Source organism: Mugil cephalus, chromosome 8 (assembly GCF_022458985.1).
Source record: "Mugil cephalus isolate CIBA_MC_2020 chromosome 8, CIBA_Mcephalus_1.1, whole genome shotgun sequence".
NCBI lineage: Eukaryota > Metazoa > Chordata > Actinopteri > Mugiliformes > Mugilidae > Mugil > Mugil cephalus.
Window position 1 is genome coordinate 5,908,828 of NC_061777.1, and position 14,894 is coordinate 5,923,721.

The following is a 14,894-nucleotide window of genomic DNA, read 5'->3' on the forward strand; positions in this document are numbered from 1 at the left end:
CTTGAAAAGAGTGACCCCTCAAAGACTGAAAGACCTGTTTCTTCTTCCGCCCTATAGTCCTCCATTCTCTGGAAGTGACCAGATGATGACCTACACGTTCATCTTGAAAGGCATTGAGAAGATGGACTTCCCCAAGAAGATCACCAAGAGACCTGAGGACCTCATACGCAAGCTATGCAGGTACGACATTACACCATTAACACTTATCTGGTCCAACCCTCAAATATATCTTCTGTAGTAGCCCACCAGTGAGCACTGGTTGACTAGTGTTGTGGTGGAGGTTTTACAGAGTGAACCAGACTGATGAGGCACAAGTATAAATGTCTCGGTTATTATGGCATCTATGTCCTGCAAAGGTATAAACTTCACTTTAGGGTTAACCAAACCCGATCTGCATTTTAATGTCTTCCAGCTGTTGTTTAAACTTATATTTTGAGGCCATTTTCATTATGAATAGGTGGAGATAGACTGGAGGTATTCATTTAATAGAGAGAGCCCAGTTATTTTCCATCAAGATACCACCACACTGGCATCTCCTCTGAGCCAGAAGACACCCACCGATAGCTAACCCGCACCCACCTCTACCTACGTTCTTCGTCTATTGGTCCTATTAGTGGTTGGCAAACAAGTCTGAAGGTGCTGTTACAAGACAAACGAGTCCTGTTGCTGTTCTTTTAGATAACGTCACCTCGTTCTGCACAGCAAATTAAAAGGTAATGTTACATTACCGTAAAGTGCTACACACACGACTGCAGTGTCAGATCTGATACAGACAGTGGTATTAGGACATCCTTGGTTTGGAAAATAAATTATCATAAACACTCAAGACAACTGGGATGAGGCTGAATCACCTGATCCCATTTTAGCCATTTTAAATTTGACAAGCAGACCAGTGCTGTTTTTTATTTTTTTTTGTTTTGTTTTTTGCCAAGTCCTACTTCTCTAAGACTGACCTTGTAAAGATTATCCGTGCCTTTGTTGCATCTAAATTAGATTATTGCAGCTCCCTGTACATTGACTAGGTTTAGCCCTCTCTTAACCGCCTTCAGCTCATTCAAAATAACACAAAAACTGAATTATTTTCCGTAAAAATAAACAGTAGGATGATGGGGCTTTGGTGGTAAGTGGAGTCTTTGATATGTCAAAGATTAGCAATAAAATTGATTTGATTGCATTAGTATTTTTCTTTTTTTTGTAGCGTCAGATACTCCCTATAGAATGCCCTATAGATTTCCATTATAACCACAGTTTTTAATCTGTCATTCCAGTATAAAACCATGTATTCTGTAATATTAGCATTTCATTTAAAAGAAAACTATATTATGACATTTGCCATTTTTAATATATTTGATCAGATTCAGCCATTTTCCCCATTGTAGGTGAATGCATGAAATTCTTGTAAATTTCCCATTTATATAATGGAGCCATGTGACTACCAGGGGCCCCAAAGTTTTAAATGTGACACCACATAAAAAAATAATGATGCAATCAAATAAATGTTATTGCTAATCTTTGACATATCCAAGACTCCAATTACCACTAAAACCCTGATCATCCTGCTGTTTATTCCATGGAATAAATCATTCCATCATTTTTTGTTTTTTTTTGTAAAAAAAAAAAAAAGAATCATTACAATTATTAGACTGATATTTAAAGGGTTAAAATCCTGAAAGTTATTGAAATTGAAGCGTAGTGGACCAAGTGTCTTTAAAATACGATTAATCTCAGAAAGTTTCAACATCCAGTCTTTAAACAAGGAAAACATGAGAGAAGAACTATTTCCCACTCTGATCCACTTTTCAGGAGGAATCCCTCGGAGCGACTGGGGAACCTTAAAAACGGAATAACTGATATCAAGAAGCACAGGTGAGAAGGAGCTCATTCACTTTATTGTTGATCTTAATGGGGAGATAAGCTGTGCAAATTAGTGCCGACTGAGCGGGGAGCACGGTTTATGACCTCTGAAATTAGATCATCGCTGAACTCATCCTACAAGCAGTGGGATGAAGAATGCATTAAAGATTCAGTACCTACTACAGCGTTTTTCTTTTTTTAACTCCAGTTTTTTAAAATTCCTTTTTAAAGACAATATGAGTCAGATACAGGAAGGATCATAAATTATATCTAGCATAGATTTGCTATCCATGTTAATTTTTAATATGAGGGATCGTACTTTTACATGCATTTGATTATAATATTTTGATTGTGATCTCAATTCAAGCTCAAAAATTGACTTACACCAAACTCTCTCCATCTCTACTCTCCATCGTGTCTCTGAAGGTGGTTCAATGGCTTCAACTGGGAAGGGCTGAAGGCCAGGACCTTACCATCGCCACTGAAAAGAGAAGTACATATAGATATTTATACACACTTGTTATTTTTATGCACCTCCTGAGACCCAGCGTCCTCATATGAGGACATTACGTTTTAGGTTTGTGGCATCTTATTCTGCTTCATTTAGACCTGTTTTTGTCTCAGTAAACTTTATTTATGTTTATTTACTTTTCTAGTTGGATATAAGATGAAAATTGAACAAATTCACAAGTTTTGAGGATTTGTACACGCTGGTGACTTAAATTATAAAATACACTGAAATAATCAAACCATGTCCACATAATATCTTTCAAAAACTACTTCCAATTTAAAGATGGTGCTTATTTTTTATACTTCTCGGGTCCCAATAATCCCAAATACCTAAAGAACTTAATCTTACTTTAAAGAAATTAAGATGCATTCCATACAACTCCCAGGAGTTTAAAACTATGAGTTTCACCTGTATTTCCTATGAATTAAATTTAAGTGTGTTGGAGCAGGCAGTTATGTTCCTTCGGCTTTTGCTGATCAGATATTGTGAATTCTCTGGGTTTTAACACAAACCACTTTATGATTGCGAAAAGGAGCAAGACAATGAGGAAGACATGTGTTTGTTTTTTCCACTAAAACTCAGTCAGTTCATTTTTTTCCCCCTACAACAGCTGACAGGGCCGACGGACCACAGTTACTTCGACAGCTACCCTCCAGATGAGGACAGTCCTCCTGATGAGCTGTCTGGCTGGGACATGGACTTCTGAGAATTCCTGCACCCGTGTTTCTTCTTATTTTCCTGTTAGCGCACACCCAGATGAACTTATTACAACTCCTGCGACAGACAAAGGGGATCAACTCAGTTTCGGTGCAGCAGCAGCAGCAGGTTATATTTTACGATCTCCTGTGTAGAACGAATGGAATAAGGAGAATTTGACGGTGGAGTTAAACAGCGTTATGTAACTGTCACTGCCCTCATGGTTAATTCAGCTGACTTGCACTCTACCTAATCCAAGTGCAGAGTCACGCTAGCAGCGCTACGACGTGGTGGCATTCGAGCTAAAACGGGCTCTCCACCCTCTGCCACCTGAGTGGTTGCGGCCCCGGCCTCCACTGATGGCAGCTGGCAGTGTTCGTGGGTGGGAAGACACAGAGGGATCAAGTCCTTGTTGCAGCAACACAGCTGCGCAAAGCAAAGTAGCTGCACTAGAAACATCTGTGGACATTACTTTGGAGATGTTGAAAAAGAATTAGCCAAGCGTTAAGCTGTTCCAAAATTACAGGGGGAAAAAAAAACCCAAAACGTAATCACTCCAAGATTCCTGAAGAGAACTTTTGAAAGAAAAGAAAATGCTCCGCCAACAATAGATTGAAACGACTTCAGAACGCAGCTTTAGATGCTTTGTTATCTTTCAAAGATCGTTAAGTTATTGAACGCAGCTTTAGCTTTGCGGGAATTACCCTGGAAGCGGCTGCGGCCCAGGAACGGGCTGGTCTCTTTCAAGACGCATCTCCCTCCGAGTAAGAATCCGACCGGCGTTTCGCGTCTTTGCATTCCTTAAACAGCGTAAGCTCATTGTTAGTGCACAAATAATTCACAGATATTATACACAGATATTTGCGTTCAGACACTCTGCTCCGGCCTCTCATGACGGCTCCAGATGTGGTTTGCGGAAAAGAAAAAAAAAAAAAAAAGAAAAAGAAAAAGAATTGGTGGTGCAGCTGCAAACACTTTATTTCCTGCAGCTGAGGGAATTAGCTTGTTTATAGCTCTAGAAGAACGAAGGTGTGAGGGAGGAGATGTGTGTGGAGATGAACCAACACAAACTTTGGAGGGGAAACGGTCCTTGCCATAAAACATCTGCGCTCAAGAAGAATTGAGCACTCCATCAGTGTCCCGAACCCGACACGCGTGAAAACACAAACGCCTTCCTCCGCCGAAATGATAAAGTGTGAGCATCCTGCAGCGGGGGCTCCTGAGCTGGAGAAATATTTACCCTCCTGAAGCTGAGTCAACTCCGCGGTTTCCAGCTTCTCTTGGAGCGGCCGAGTCCGGCTCTCGTCCGAGGTGTCCGATGATGCGAGGGGGAATTAAACGGAGCACAGAAAACTTTTTTTTTTTTTTTTAAGGAGCTTAGGGTCAAAGGTTACGTGTATTTCCATTTTTTTAAACACTTTACAGTTTACGGTAAATCCACCGTGTGCCGCGTACTGTACACTTGAAAGCATAAGCAGCAGAAATACACAGTTTATACAATCCAAGCAACTGGTTCCTTTATGTAAACCTTAAAAAGACTGAGTGACGGACTTTTGTAAATATCATATATACACTGTATGTGTACACTGACTGGTGGATGTGTGTGTCCGGTACCAACTGTATGTGTTAATGTCTGTTTGGAGGAGCTGCAGCCTGGAAAGGACAACTACTGGAACAGCTCTGGTTGTTAAAGTCTGCGGTAGATTCACACTTTTTTCTCGATTACATTTTAATTGGTCGGATTATATTTCAGAGTTCTCACTATACTTTTACGGGAGCCAAACGTTTCTATGTCCGAGCTCGAAGATGATGATGCAGCTGTTGTATGACTGGTGCACGTAGACGTTGAGAGCAGAGGTGTGAAGATACACCGATCAGCCACAACATTAAAACCACTGACAGGAGAAGTGAATAACATTTAAACCATCTTGTGACAATTCAGTGTTCTGCTGGGAAACTTTTGGACCTTTCATTCATTCATTCATTCATTCATTCATTCATGTGGATGTTACTTAGACATCTGATCAAGCATCTTTGGGATCCCCTCCCCTCAACCCACAGGACCCAAAGGCCCCATGACGCCCTCAGAAGAGCCATGTCCATTCTCTGATGAGTCACGACTGTTTTGAAGGAAACAAGGGCGATCTACACAATATCAGGAATAATGTCGTTCCTGATCGGTGCAGGAGCCGTTTAGCCGACCAGTAGTAAGGTGATGGGAACATCCCACTGCAGCTAAAACCTCTGCAGGAAGGACACGTTTAAATAATCAAACTCAATTATTTCTTATAAAAACAGAAAATCTAAAATGTCGTGTAAAAGTGAAATTTGTGCTGGTATAAGCAGAACAAAAACAGCAAATTATTCTTATATTCAATCAAATCATCTTGTATTAACAAAAAAAAAAAATGGGTTAAGCTTTCTTTGTTTTCGCTTGACAAAAATTCTTAAAATAAGCACAAAGTTCTCGTCTCTGAACAAAACATAAGATGTATTTCTTTGATACAAGGATTTCTTGCTTTCTGGCAATTCCTTTTTTTTTGCAGTGGCAGTGAAACAAAAGCTCATCAAGACATTATGATTTGCTTTTACTAAATTTCTTTTTACAACATACTGTACCTACAGTTCTATCTCCAGCTGCCTAAATACAAACCGCACCTGTAAATACAGTGTAAATACACACTTTTAGTAGGTGAGGAGTTTTACTGTTCATAGAAGTCCTTCTATGTTTTGTTATTGGATTTCCAACATATTGAGCTTGTAAATAAATGACCTAGTAAACACATTTTGAGTATTACCTTTTTTATGTGTGTGTGTATGTGCGTTGTTTTGTCCCGCTCCCTTTCAAAAACCAGATACTCACTAGATCGAAGTCTTGAATACTTTTTTATTCATTTCTTTGAATGCTTCGGGAGGAGGGTCAGAGCTCAGAGCGGGGGGAAACCTTGGAATAAGTTCACCACGCTTTCACATCAGCAGTGACAACATGTCCATCACAGATGATATAAAGACCATGAACAACCTCTGAGCTTCGGTCCCCCTTTACCCAGACCACACCTCTACAAGATATGCAACATACAGAAAATAAATAGATGCATGTTAAAGGTCTTTTTTTTTCCATATACAAATATATTTCATGAAGCTTATTGTACAAGCATTTCATTTTTTTTTTTTTACCTACAACATAATAACATTTACAAGGTAAGATGGAACAGTGAAGTTAAGCTCTGATATACGGTACTGTAACTAAAATGTACTGATTCATACTTGCACTCAAAAAAAAAGGAAGTCTCAAATGCAAAAATAAAATAAAATAAAAAGTAGAAGAAAAATGCACTGAAAGCGAATCACCACCAGTCAGCGTATGCACACTGTGAGGAAGTGGCTCCATTCTATAGCATGCATTTCTAAAAAAAAAAAAAATCTGTGTAGGCACAAGATGAGGAAGCACAAACTGTAAAAAGTGTCAGTATAAAATATATAAAGTTCAACCATCTGCCTTTTAAAAGGTCACTGGAATATCAAAATAGTGAATTATCTGAGATACACTTTAGAATAAAATTCCACCGGCAATCATACTTATCAAAAGAAAACGCACCGTGTTCACTCTTTGCAGGCATGTTTCTGTACCATAAAAAATATTCTGAGCCGCTTTGCTTTGACTTGAGCTCAGGTCTCTGAACGAGCGACGTCCTGTGAATCAAACCGCAACCGCTTCTGTTTCAAAGAGGCGTCAGAGTGACGTGAACACAGCACGCTGAGCTATATACAACCACAGTGTCTGTAGAAGAGAGTTTGCCACTATAGGTAAATCTATTTGCTCTGAATAAATATTTGGTTTTGTGAACTGTGGCAACAATGCGCGACTAAATACTCCTCCAGGCGCGTGTGGTCAAATGCAACACGAAGATGTGTGACCCTGGAAAACGAGTCCCTGATCACTCGATGTGTGCTGTGTGTTGTGTTTTTGGTTTTCATTATGGGAAGTTAATCTGATGGCACAGCTTGCTCGTTTACCCGCAGACCCATATGAAACCCATTTGGTGTAAATAGTCTTTCCAGTTTTTTCTTTGAAAAATAAAAAAAACAACAACTTTGAGATGAGCTTAAGAACATTTGTGAGATCCAGACAAAATATGATATGTAAGTATAAGGATACATGAAGCGAAACTGATTCCAGACCAGCAGAGTATAATGATCTCTAAAAGCATTCTGTCCATTTCTATTTTTTTTTTTCTGTTCAAAAAATGTAACTCTGTGCTTTAAATGCAACACATAATTTGAAGGAAACACGTTCTGAAATAATGAGTTAGCTCGTATCAGAGTCCGTAGCAGAGTCTGTAGCATAGACTGTATATAAATATGGACAATGCGTCCCCACTTCCTGGCACTGGCCAAACTGAAGCTATTTTTCTGACGGTAAGGGAGACCGTCTTTGGAGCCAGAGTCTGAGAGTGAAGCCACTCGGAGTCACTTTTATTAAATGACCCCGCCCACACTTCCTCCAGACTCACTCGTTTTCGTTTATTTAATTAATACAACTCTGCTCTGCTTCCACCAGTTACAAAGAAAAGTGGGATTATACCCTGTACTTGTTAATGAATTTATTTTTTTCCAACTCTCATGGTCCTACGGGACTGCTTCATGGAGTGGTTGGCATGGCAACTATCATGATGTCACATCCTTTTTCCATGGTGTCAAATAAATAAACTAAAAATATGCATCAACATCATATTAACTACCTAACTGAAAGCATCCTTGAAAAAAAAAATGTAATAGAGGTGTGTTTAGTGTTTTAGCTGAGGGGGGGTGGAGCTTATGACCTATACTGGAGCCGGCCACCAGGGGGAGCTCTGCTTGCTTTAGCTTGCCCATCTTTATACAGTCTATGCTCTGTAGCAGTTTCTTATTTTGAGGTTTCCTTCCAAAGCTTTAAGATTTTTTTTTTTATTGAAGTAAAAACTCATAAACGTGTCTCCTGAAATATCTCCCCGTCTCAACTGTTAATGAACCCCTCCCCCTCCCCTCCCCCAACAAGTAGCTTACTCTTCCGCGTATAAAATGTGGTTTACTGTACAACAATGGAGCGATGCGAAGGGGATCTAAACACGAATAGGCCATCTACGAGTCTACATCACAATTCTGGCTTTGGAATCTAATATAACCCTCTATAGCAGCCAAGCCAATAATCATACAATAACTTTGCATATAGTGAATAACACAGTGATAGTACAGACATAAATACTTACACGTTAAGTAACAAAAACCATGCAAGTGCGAGCAGAGGTGACCTTGTGGTAGTGACCGAAGAAAAAACTTCGAGCTATGAAGGAGAGAAAAGTAGAGAATGCCCCCCTCCCCACCCCACCCCCCAACTTTAAAGTCGTCAGTTCGAGGCTGAGATCAACTTTTTTCCTGAAATGTGAACGTCTTCCTTCGGTTTCTGTCTCTTTTTACGGCCCCCCGGTCGGTGTTAGTGTGTCTTGACGATTGAGTTTATGATGGCGTCCATTCTGCTGTCACTGAGCAGCAACGATAAATACAGGCATGAACAGTGGCGGAGTCGGAGTGTTGAAGATTTGACTTAATCTTCCACGAGGATAACTCACACGATCCATTTCTTCCCACGAACAGACCAGTCTCCTCTTCACCTGAAACAACAGGCGGTACTCTCCTCCAGTGCAAAAGGGAAGTTGCGTTCAATGGATGTTTGAATGTGAGTGTGTGAGACTGCAAGTGTTGTTGTTTTTTTATACATATATATATATATTTGTTTTAATTTTACTTCTCTGTGTGGTATGAGGTGCGTGCGGACAGGCATAGAAGGGAAAAGGAACTATCTACATGCGCAGGAATCTACAGTCATGTTGGGGTAGACTTTCAGCACCACGTTCTTGTCTTCGTCGAAGAAGAGGATGCTGAGGGAAGACATTTTCTCCGGGACGCAGCACGGCTCAGGGATGCCAGGGACAACGCCCACGGCCCGCACTATGCTCTGGATGGTGGCATGGTTGGAGGGCTTCAGGGCCTAAAGCAGAGGACGAAAAAAAAACAAAAAAAAAGATTTGATTTAAACGACTGACTGTTGAGATCAAAGAATGCGGCATCACTAAAATGGTCCCTGACGGAGCAGAAAATAGATATTTGAACATTTTGTGTCTGTCAAAGTTATTTGAATGAGGAAAAGAAAATGAAAAGCACATTTAATACCCCCCAAAATATATCCCACGTCTTCATTGGTGATGAACGGCCATTGCAAGGATGCAGTACCCCAAATGACCACTAGAGGCTGGTTACAAAAGTGAGTCAATCCCCATAGACTTCCATGTTAAAATGTCCAACTTAACAGCAGAAATAAACACGTTTAAAGCCTGGTACATCTATGTTTTTACTATATACTATCAATTTTACTATAAGTACCTAATATTATATCAAAGTTTAAAATGATGTCTGTTAGCTGTCTGCCTATGTAATAACCCCCCGTTACACACATGCTCCACCTCTTCGACTACTTCTGAATTGAGGCAGAGTCGAGCACAGACAAAATGTAGACGGCCGGAGACACAACACTGAGAACGGGAGATCTAACCCGTCCATCTGACTGCTCTTGTTGGCCTGATCTATTCCATCTATAAGAGATTATCTTAACAGTTCGTTTAGAGTCCTGGAGACACATCTCTTCCACAGCTTAGCCTGGTGCTCTTTCAAGTGACACATCGTGCTAACATTAAAGGCTAATTCACCAACGGAGCATAAATTACACATATCACACAATTAACGGAAAGTCTTTCAGCGCATTCATCAGAGATCAGCTGCTTCATGTTTCAGTAGGAACCAACAAGCGACAAAGCTTTTCCCTGCGCAACGCAAACAAACCAGTCAGAGGAGCGGCTTTTAAATAATAGCTATTTAGCTGATTCTACTAAGGAGAAACATCACAGAACGGAGACCCTGCAGGAGAGGGAGGCGGTTGCCTGAAAGGCCTCGGGCCCAACTTCTGGGACTAATTACATCCAACTACAAAGACGGGCGACTCTGAGCTAATGAATTAAGTGGATGGAGCTTGTGCATTCCAGCCATGTTTAAAATACCTGTGATGTTATCTCGTCACAGTCCATGTTTAACGTAAAGTTTCTTTGCATCTCTAACTTTGTAACTTTGTTATGTTAAATGCATATTTCTTTTTTTTCTAAATTAATTTGAGGTGTTGAGATAAACCACCTGCTCCCGACTGTAGTTCACCTGTGGGTTCAGTACAGTAGGACTTTACTCCGGACTGACCCCTTGTATTGAATTATAGAAATGTAGCTCTGATGCATGCCTTCAAAGACTTCTTAATGATTTCTGGAAAAGATAAACACACGAGAAAAGTCCGTCGAGCAGCGCAGCCCCTTTAACCAGTTCATCCTGCGGTTGAAGATTAAAGCAGATGGCCTGTAACGTTTGGCATTATCATCCATAATACAAGACAGACACACTTCAGGAAATTCTAATGTTGATGTTTCCCGAGGTAATGTGACACAGAACAGTAACGGCAACTGTAAACAGGCGACTGACGGATGCACGGATAGTTGAACCTTTTACATAATGTGTAACATACTGCACGAGAAAGAGCCCAGTGTTTAAACATGTGGGTTGATGTATATTCTTTTGTACGGTATGGGGTTTCACAGCACACTGTAGGTCCTGGCGTTCTTTAGATGTGTGCTAGTGCACGGCTTGTTAATATGCATTATGTACATTAATGGGATTTAGTGGTAAATACTTGCGAGGATTAATGGAAAACCCAAAACATCTGGCTGACATCTTTAGGATGTGAAAGAACAAAGACGTGTTGGATTGAGACCTGTTGTGCAGTGTTGGCTTGACACCCCTAAAAGCCAAAAAAGATGCGTGCTTTCCAGTTATTTTTGCAAGCCCCCCTGATGGTGTCTGTGCTACAGGTTCTGAGTCTCACCTTAGGCATTGGGAACTGGCAGGACCCTGAGCAGTAGTAGGCGTCAAATGATTTAGGTGATATAATCCATTCACTCCATCCAATGTCAGCAAAGTCCACTTTCAGGTATCTCCGAGCGCAGTTCCTGGGCTCGTTCCACTGCTTCTTTCGCGCCTTTTTAATTGTCTGCTCGTCAAACTGCAGCAGGGGCATCTTGTGCCGCTGGTTCTTGCGTGTCTTTTTCCGCGGTCGCCGGGCCTGCTTGTTTTCGTAAGGCTCGTATGGACTCGTCTCATCCCACCCGGTCGTCTCGTACGGATACTCGGGCCCGGGGAGTTCATTGTTTTGCAAAGGGAGAAGAACGTTCACTGAACGCTTCTGTCTGGGCTGAGGCTGTTCTCGCTCTGTGTCGTTTCGCTCTCGCAGTCCCAGTTTGTGGAAGCTGTGCGAAACGGAGCTATCGCCTCCCACCGAGGAGTGGTGCCTCTGGAGAGTGGCTACCACGCTTTCGGGCTCTGAAATGGCAGAGTCATTGGCGTAGACCAGGATGTAGGGCGAGCGGTCGGAGAGGAGCTTCTTCCACTGCTGGGGCCCCTGCGAGGCCACTTCAATCCCAATGAGCAGCTCGTCGTGGTGTTTGGCCTGGTTGACCACGCGAGTTATATCCTTCCACTGCCAAGATATGAAGTCCCTGTAAAGGGTGGACACGTTTATCCGAAATTGTCCTAGAGTCCTCATCTTGTTGTCCACCGAGGCGAAACTCCAGATGACCATGTGGATGTGGCTGTGCCTCCGCGGCCCATGGCGGGCACAGCTTTTAGACCTGGAACAACCCTGGGTGCTGTTCTGGAGGTCTCCGATGTAATAATGAAGAGTGGCCGACAGAACGTCTTCTGATTTGGTGAGGGAGGTGAGGTTGAATATCTGCAGCTGTTTCTTGTTTATAGTACCTGTGTGTATAATGAGCAGTGTTATTTACAGACGCCAGCACAAATGAACATTCAAAAGACGACCAGAATAATATGATAATGTGTGTTTTTGATCTTTCTAGAGCCAAAGTTCACTCAGCCATGCACACACTAGCAGTTTTATTGAAATATGTCGAATTCGGTTTCTGCTTGTGAAAGGATTAAAAATTTACAGAACTATAGTTGCAATAAAAAGTCAAAATGACATTTGTGAATTGTTGAGAAATAATCTATTTTTTGAAAGTTGTTGCTGTTTACCTTCTCTTTAAATGTTATATAGCCACACAGACTAGAATCATCTCCATTTCATTAGCTCTAAGCAGAAATCTGAAAATACCTAAAGCCACAACTACCCATAGACTTCTGAGGAAGTGTTCATGATTTGGGTGAAGTTGCCCTTTATATTTGACACGTACAGCTACCATACGATAGGAGGCAGTATAATCTAAGGGAATGTGACCCTAAGTGAAAGCTGCTCGTCTTTCGTTGCGCCCACGATAATGACACACCGTTGCAAGTGAGTAATTCGGAGCTTATAAGATTTATATTTCTGTGAAGATCACTGGAGAGACGCACTTCAAATGCAGGAACTCTACACTGCAGAGGAAACTCTCCGGTCCTGCTGCAGCACAGTCAGACTGGGCAGCTGCCAGATGCTGGCTGGAGGGAGAATCCAAAACCATGACTATCTGACAGCAAAATCTGACAGTATATAAAAAAAATATAGATTCGACAAACGATGTTTAGTTTAGTTGCCTGCAACGATTTGATGCGAATCTCTCTCACTGGCACAAAGAAGGGTAACAGGTTGATCACATTTCCACGACTGGATCAACAGGTGTATTTCAGTTTCAGCTCCGCAAAGCACCTCATAAATAATACCAGTTGCTTTTTTTTTTAATGAACTTTACCTACTTTTTTTCAGTTTTGAACCTAAAACAAGATCGTAAAGTTTTTAAAATATAATTTTTTCCAATTTACGCTTAAATTACGCACACGTTCATCGGGCACTGTTCAGCTCAGTAAATTTAAAAATCCAACAAGCAAAGCAAAATGAGGCATTACAAGGAAAACTTTTCATTTCCATAATTCACGCAACAACACATGAATGTATGTTCCGTCTGTACGGCGGCAGAAGCAAGGCCAGGTGTTCTTAACATGCGTAAAACTTGGATGCATACCCCAGTGCGCTTTAAAACTGCGAACAGTGTTGCCGTCCTTGAACGGATATCCAGCACGGTTGTACTTCGCGTAAAGCATCTGCATGTGCTCTGTCATTGTATCCTGTAAAAGCAGGTCCTGGTCTTCCTTCGTTGTGTACTTTTTATCCAGTGAGTGCGTAAAATCCACCTTTCGTCTCTCGGGGAAATTGTCCGTTTTCAGCATCGCGCAGTATAGAACGCATAGATAACTCCATCCGTAGAGGAGCACGACCACAAACCGCGGGTAGAGTGCCATGCTTCAGCCAAAGGAAAGGTATCAATAAAAAAAATAAAATAAAAAATGACAGTTATAAAAACTTAGCACGGCTCCAAAAAGAGTTGCCTATCTCCAGAAAGACATACCATCACCTGAAGAGAGTCCTCTGTACGAAAGTGATACCATCGCCTTTGGCACCGGTCACAGCAAGAAAGGTGCCTGGCTTATCCAAGGTGTATCACTGCCTTTTTTTTTTCTTTTCCTTTTTTTTTTTTTTTTTTTTCTTTTTATAAGTTTCAGGTCTAAAGCGAGGAAAAGTAAATGAGAAGCAGTGTGTGTGATAAAGCAGATGAAGGAGACCTGATCTGCTAAAACACAGACGCTCTGAGATGATTTCGGGACCAGCAGTCAACCGTCCCTCCGTCTCAGCTTTCATTGAAGGTAGAGCATGTTGTGCTTGGTATTATAGGGCTTGTGGGACCAGCTGGGTATTCCTCTTACACACGTACACACACTCAGAGAGAGAGAGAGGAGAGGGAGAGAGAGAGAGAGAGAGAGAGAGAGGAGAGAGAGAGAGAGAGAGAGAGAGAGAGATTCCTGTTCCGAATACTTTTACGCAAATTCAGCCTGGGGGACAAATGATCTCGTTATCAAGTGCTGAGAGGAATGTTTGAAAGTTTTCTAGTTTGATTCAAACTTTTTTCTTTTTTCTTTCTTTCTTTTTTTTAATGAAGAACATTCCTCCGATTTATTGAACTGATTTCAATTCCTAAACTGATGCCACAAAGCAGTCGCTCCGTACGTAATTTCTACTCCGCAGAGCTGTGCGTCTGGGCCGCGCTGCTGAATGAAGCGGCTTATTGACGGCATTAAAGGCTTTCTTCCCTATTTAGTTTAGTTCAATGGAGTTAAGCACACACATCCTGTGCCATCGCGGTCCGATCCGGATGCTGTACTGTCCACCCCCCACACCCCTGTCCCTCCTCTCCCAAACAGCCCGTCAGGCGGAGTTTAAACACCCCACCCAGTCGCCCTCCGCTCCCCTCCTGCCCCCGCCATTGGGTTCCTCTTTCAGGGGCACTCGGGAGGAAATGATTAGGGCATTTCCCCGCCCTTGGACATCTGATGGCAATAATATTAGCATGCCATGTCCTTCATAGCAGTCAGCAGGCTGGACCGATTTAACCCCTTGAGAGGAGATGAGTAGGAGACCGTCAGCATAAACAACAGCAGAATGAAGTCAGCGGCAGGCCGCTGGAAATGTTCAGTCAAATGCACCTTCTAACATCTGCAAATAAGAGATAAACAAAATGTGAATAAAGTGGAAAATCCGGGGACCACACAGAATCAAAGACATGGCATCTATTATAATGCATCAGTTCAAAATAAAATAGCCTGAAGTCAGACATGGCTTCCAAACAAGGAGTTTACATTGTTACATTGCAACGTGTGGAAAGGTTTACGCATCTAAAAATGGCTGCGGATACTCCTCAGTAATACTGTATAAGCC

General features: G+C 41.7%; 2 protein-coding genes across 2 annotated transcripts in view; one reads left to right on the forward strand and one right to left on the reverse strand.

Moving 5' to 3' along the window:
• prkg2 (protein kinase cGMP-dependent 2) overlaps nucleotides 1–5,464 on the forward strand; it is a 28,392-nt gene extending 22,928 nt beyond the window's left edge. The window contains exons 16-19 of the mRNA XM_047592673.1: nucleotides 58–180; nucleotides 1,804–1,866; nucleotides 2,281–2,347; nucleotides 2,976–5,464. Coding sequence (XP_047448629.1) covers nucleotides 58–180; nucleotides 1,804–1,866; nucleotides 2,281–2,347; nucleotides 2,976–3,071 — 349 coding nt within the window. The 3' untranslated portion in view covers nucleotides 3,072–5,464. The remainder of the gene's footprint in view (nucleotides 1–57; nucleotides 181–1,803; nucleotides 1,867–2,280; nucleotides 2,348–2,975) is intronic.
• A 464-nt stretch (nucleotides 5,465–5,928) lies between these two features.
• Nucleotides 5,929–14,303, reverse strand: bmp3 (bone morphogenetic protein 3). The gene is made up of 3 exons (XM_047592674.1): nucleotides 13,147–14,303; nucleotides 11,019–11,947; nucleotides 5,929–9,089 (listed from the first exon to the last, which is right to left on the reverse strand). Exons 1-3 carry the CDS (start codon nucleotides 13,421–13,423, stop codon nucleotides 8,898–8,900), a joined length of 1,398 nt encoding a protein of 465 aa, XP_047448630.1. The 5' UTR covers nucleotides 13,424–14,303; the 3' UTR covers nucleotides 5,929–8,897.
• Between the last annotated feature and the right edge of the window lie 591 nt (nucleotides 14,304–14,894).

What these genes read in the sequence shown, in the direction of transcription:
- bmp3 (XM_047592674.1), bottom strand. Translation starts at nt 13,423, where the DNA reads ATGGCACTCTACCCGCGGTTTGTGGTCGTGCTCCTCTACGGATGGAGT. An exon ending in CAGTTTTAAAGCGCACTGGG is followed by an intron (nt 11,948 to 13,146) that starts GTATGCATCCAA and finishes TTATACACACAG; the next exon opens with GTACTATAAACAAGAAACAG. An exon ending in GCCAGTTCCCAATGCCTAAG is followed by an intron (nt 9,090 to 11,018) that starts GTGAGACTCAGA and finishes CCTCTGCTTTAG; the next exon opens with GCCCTGAAGCCCTCCAACCA.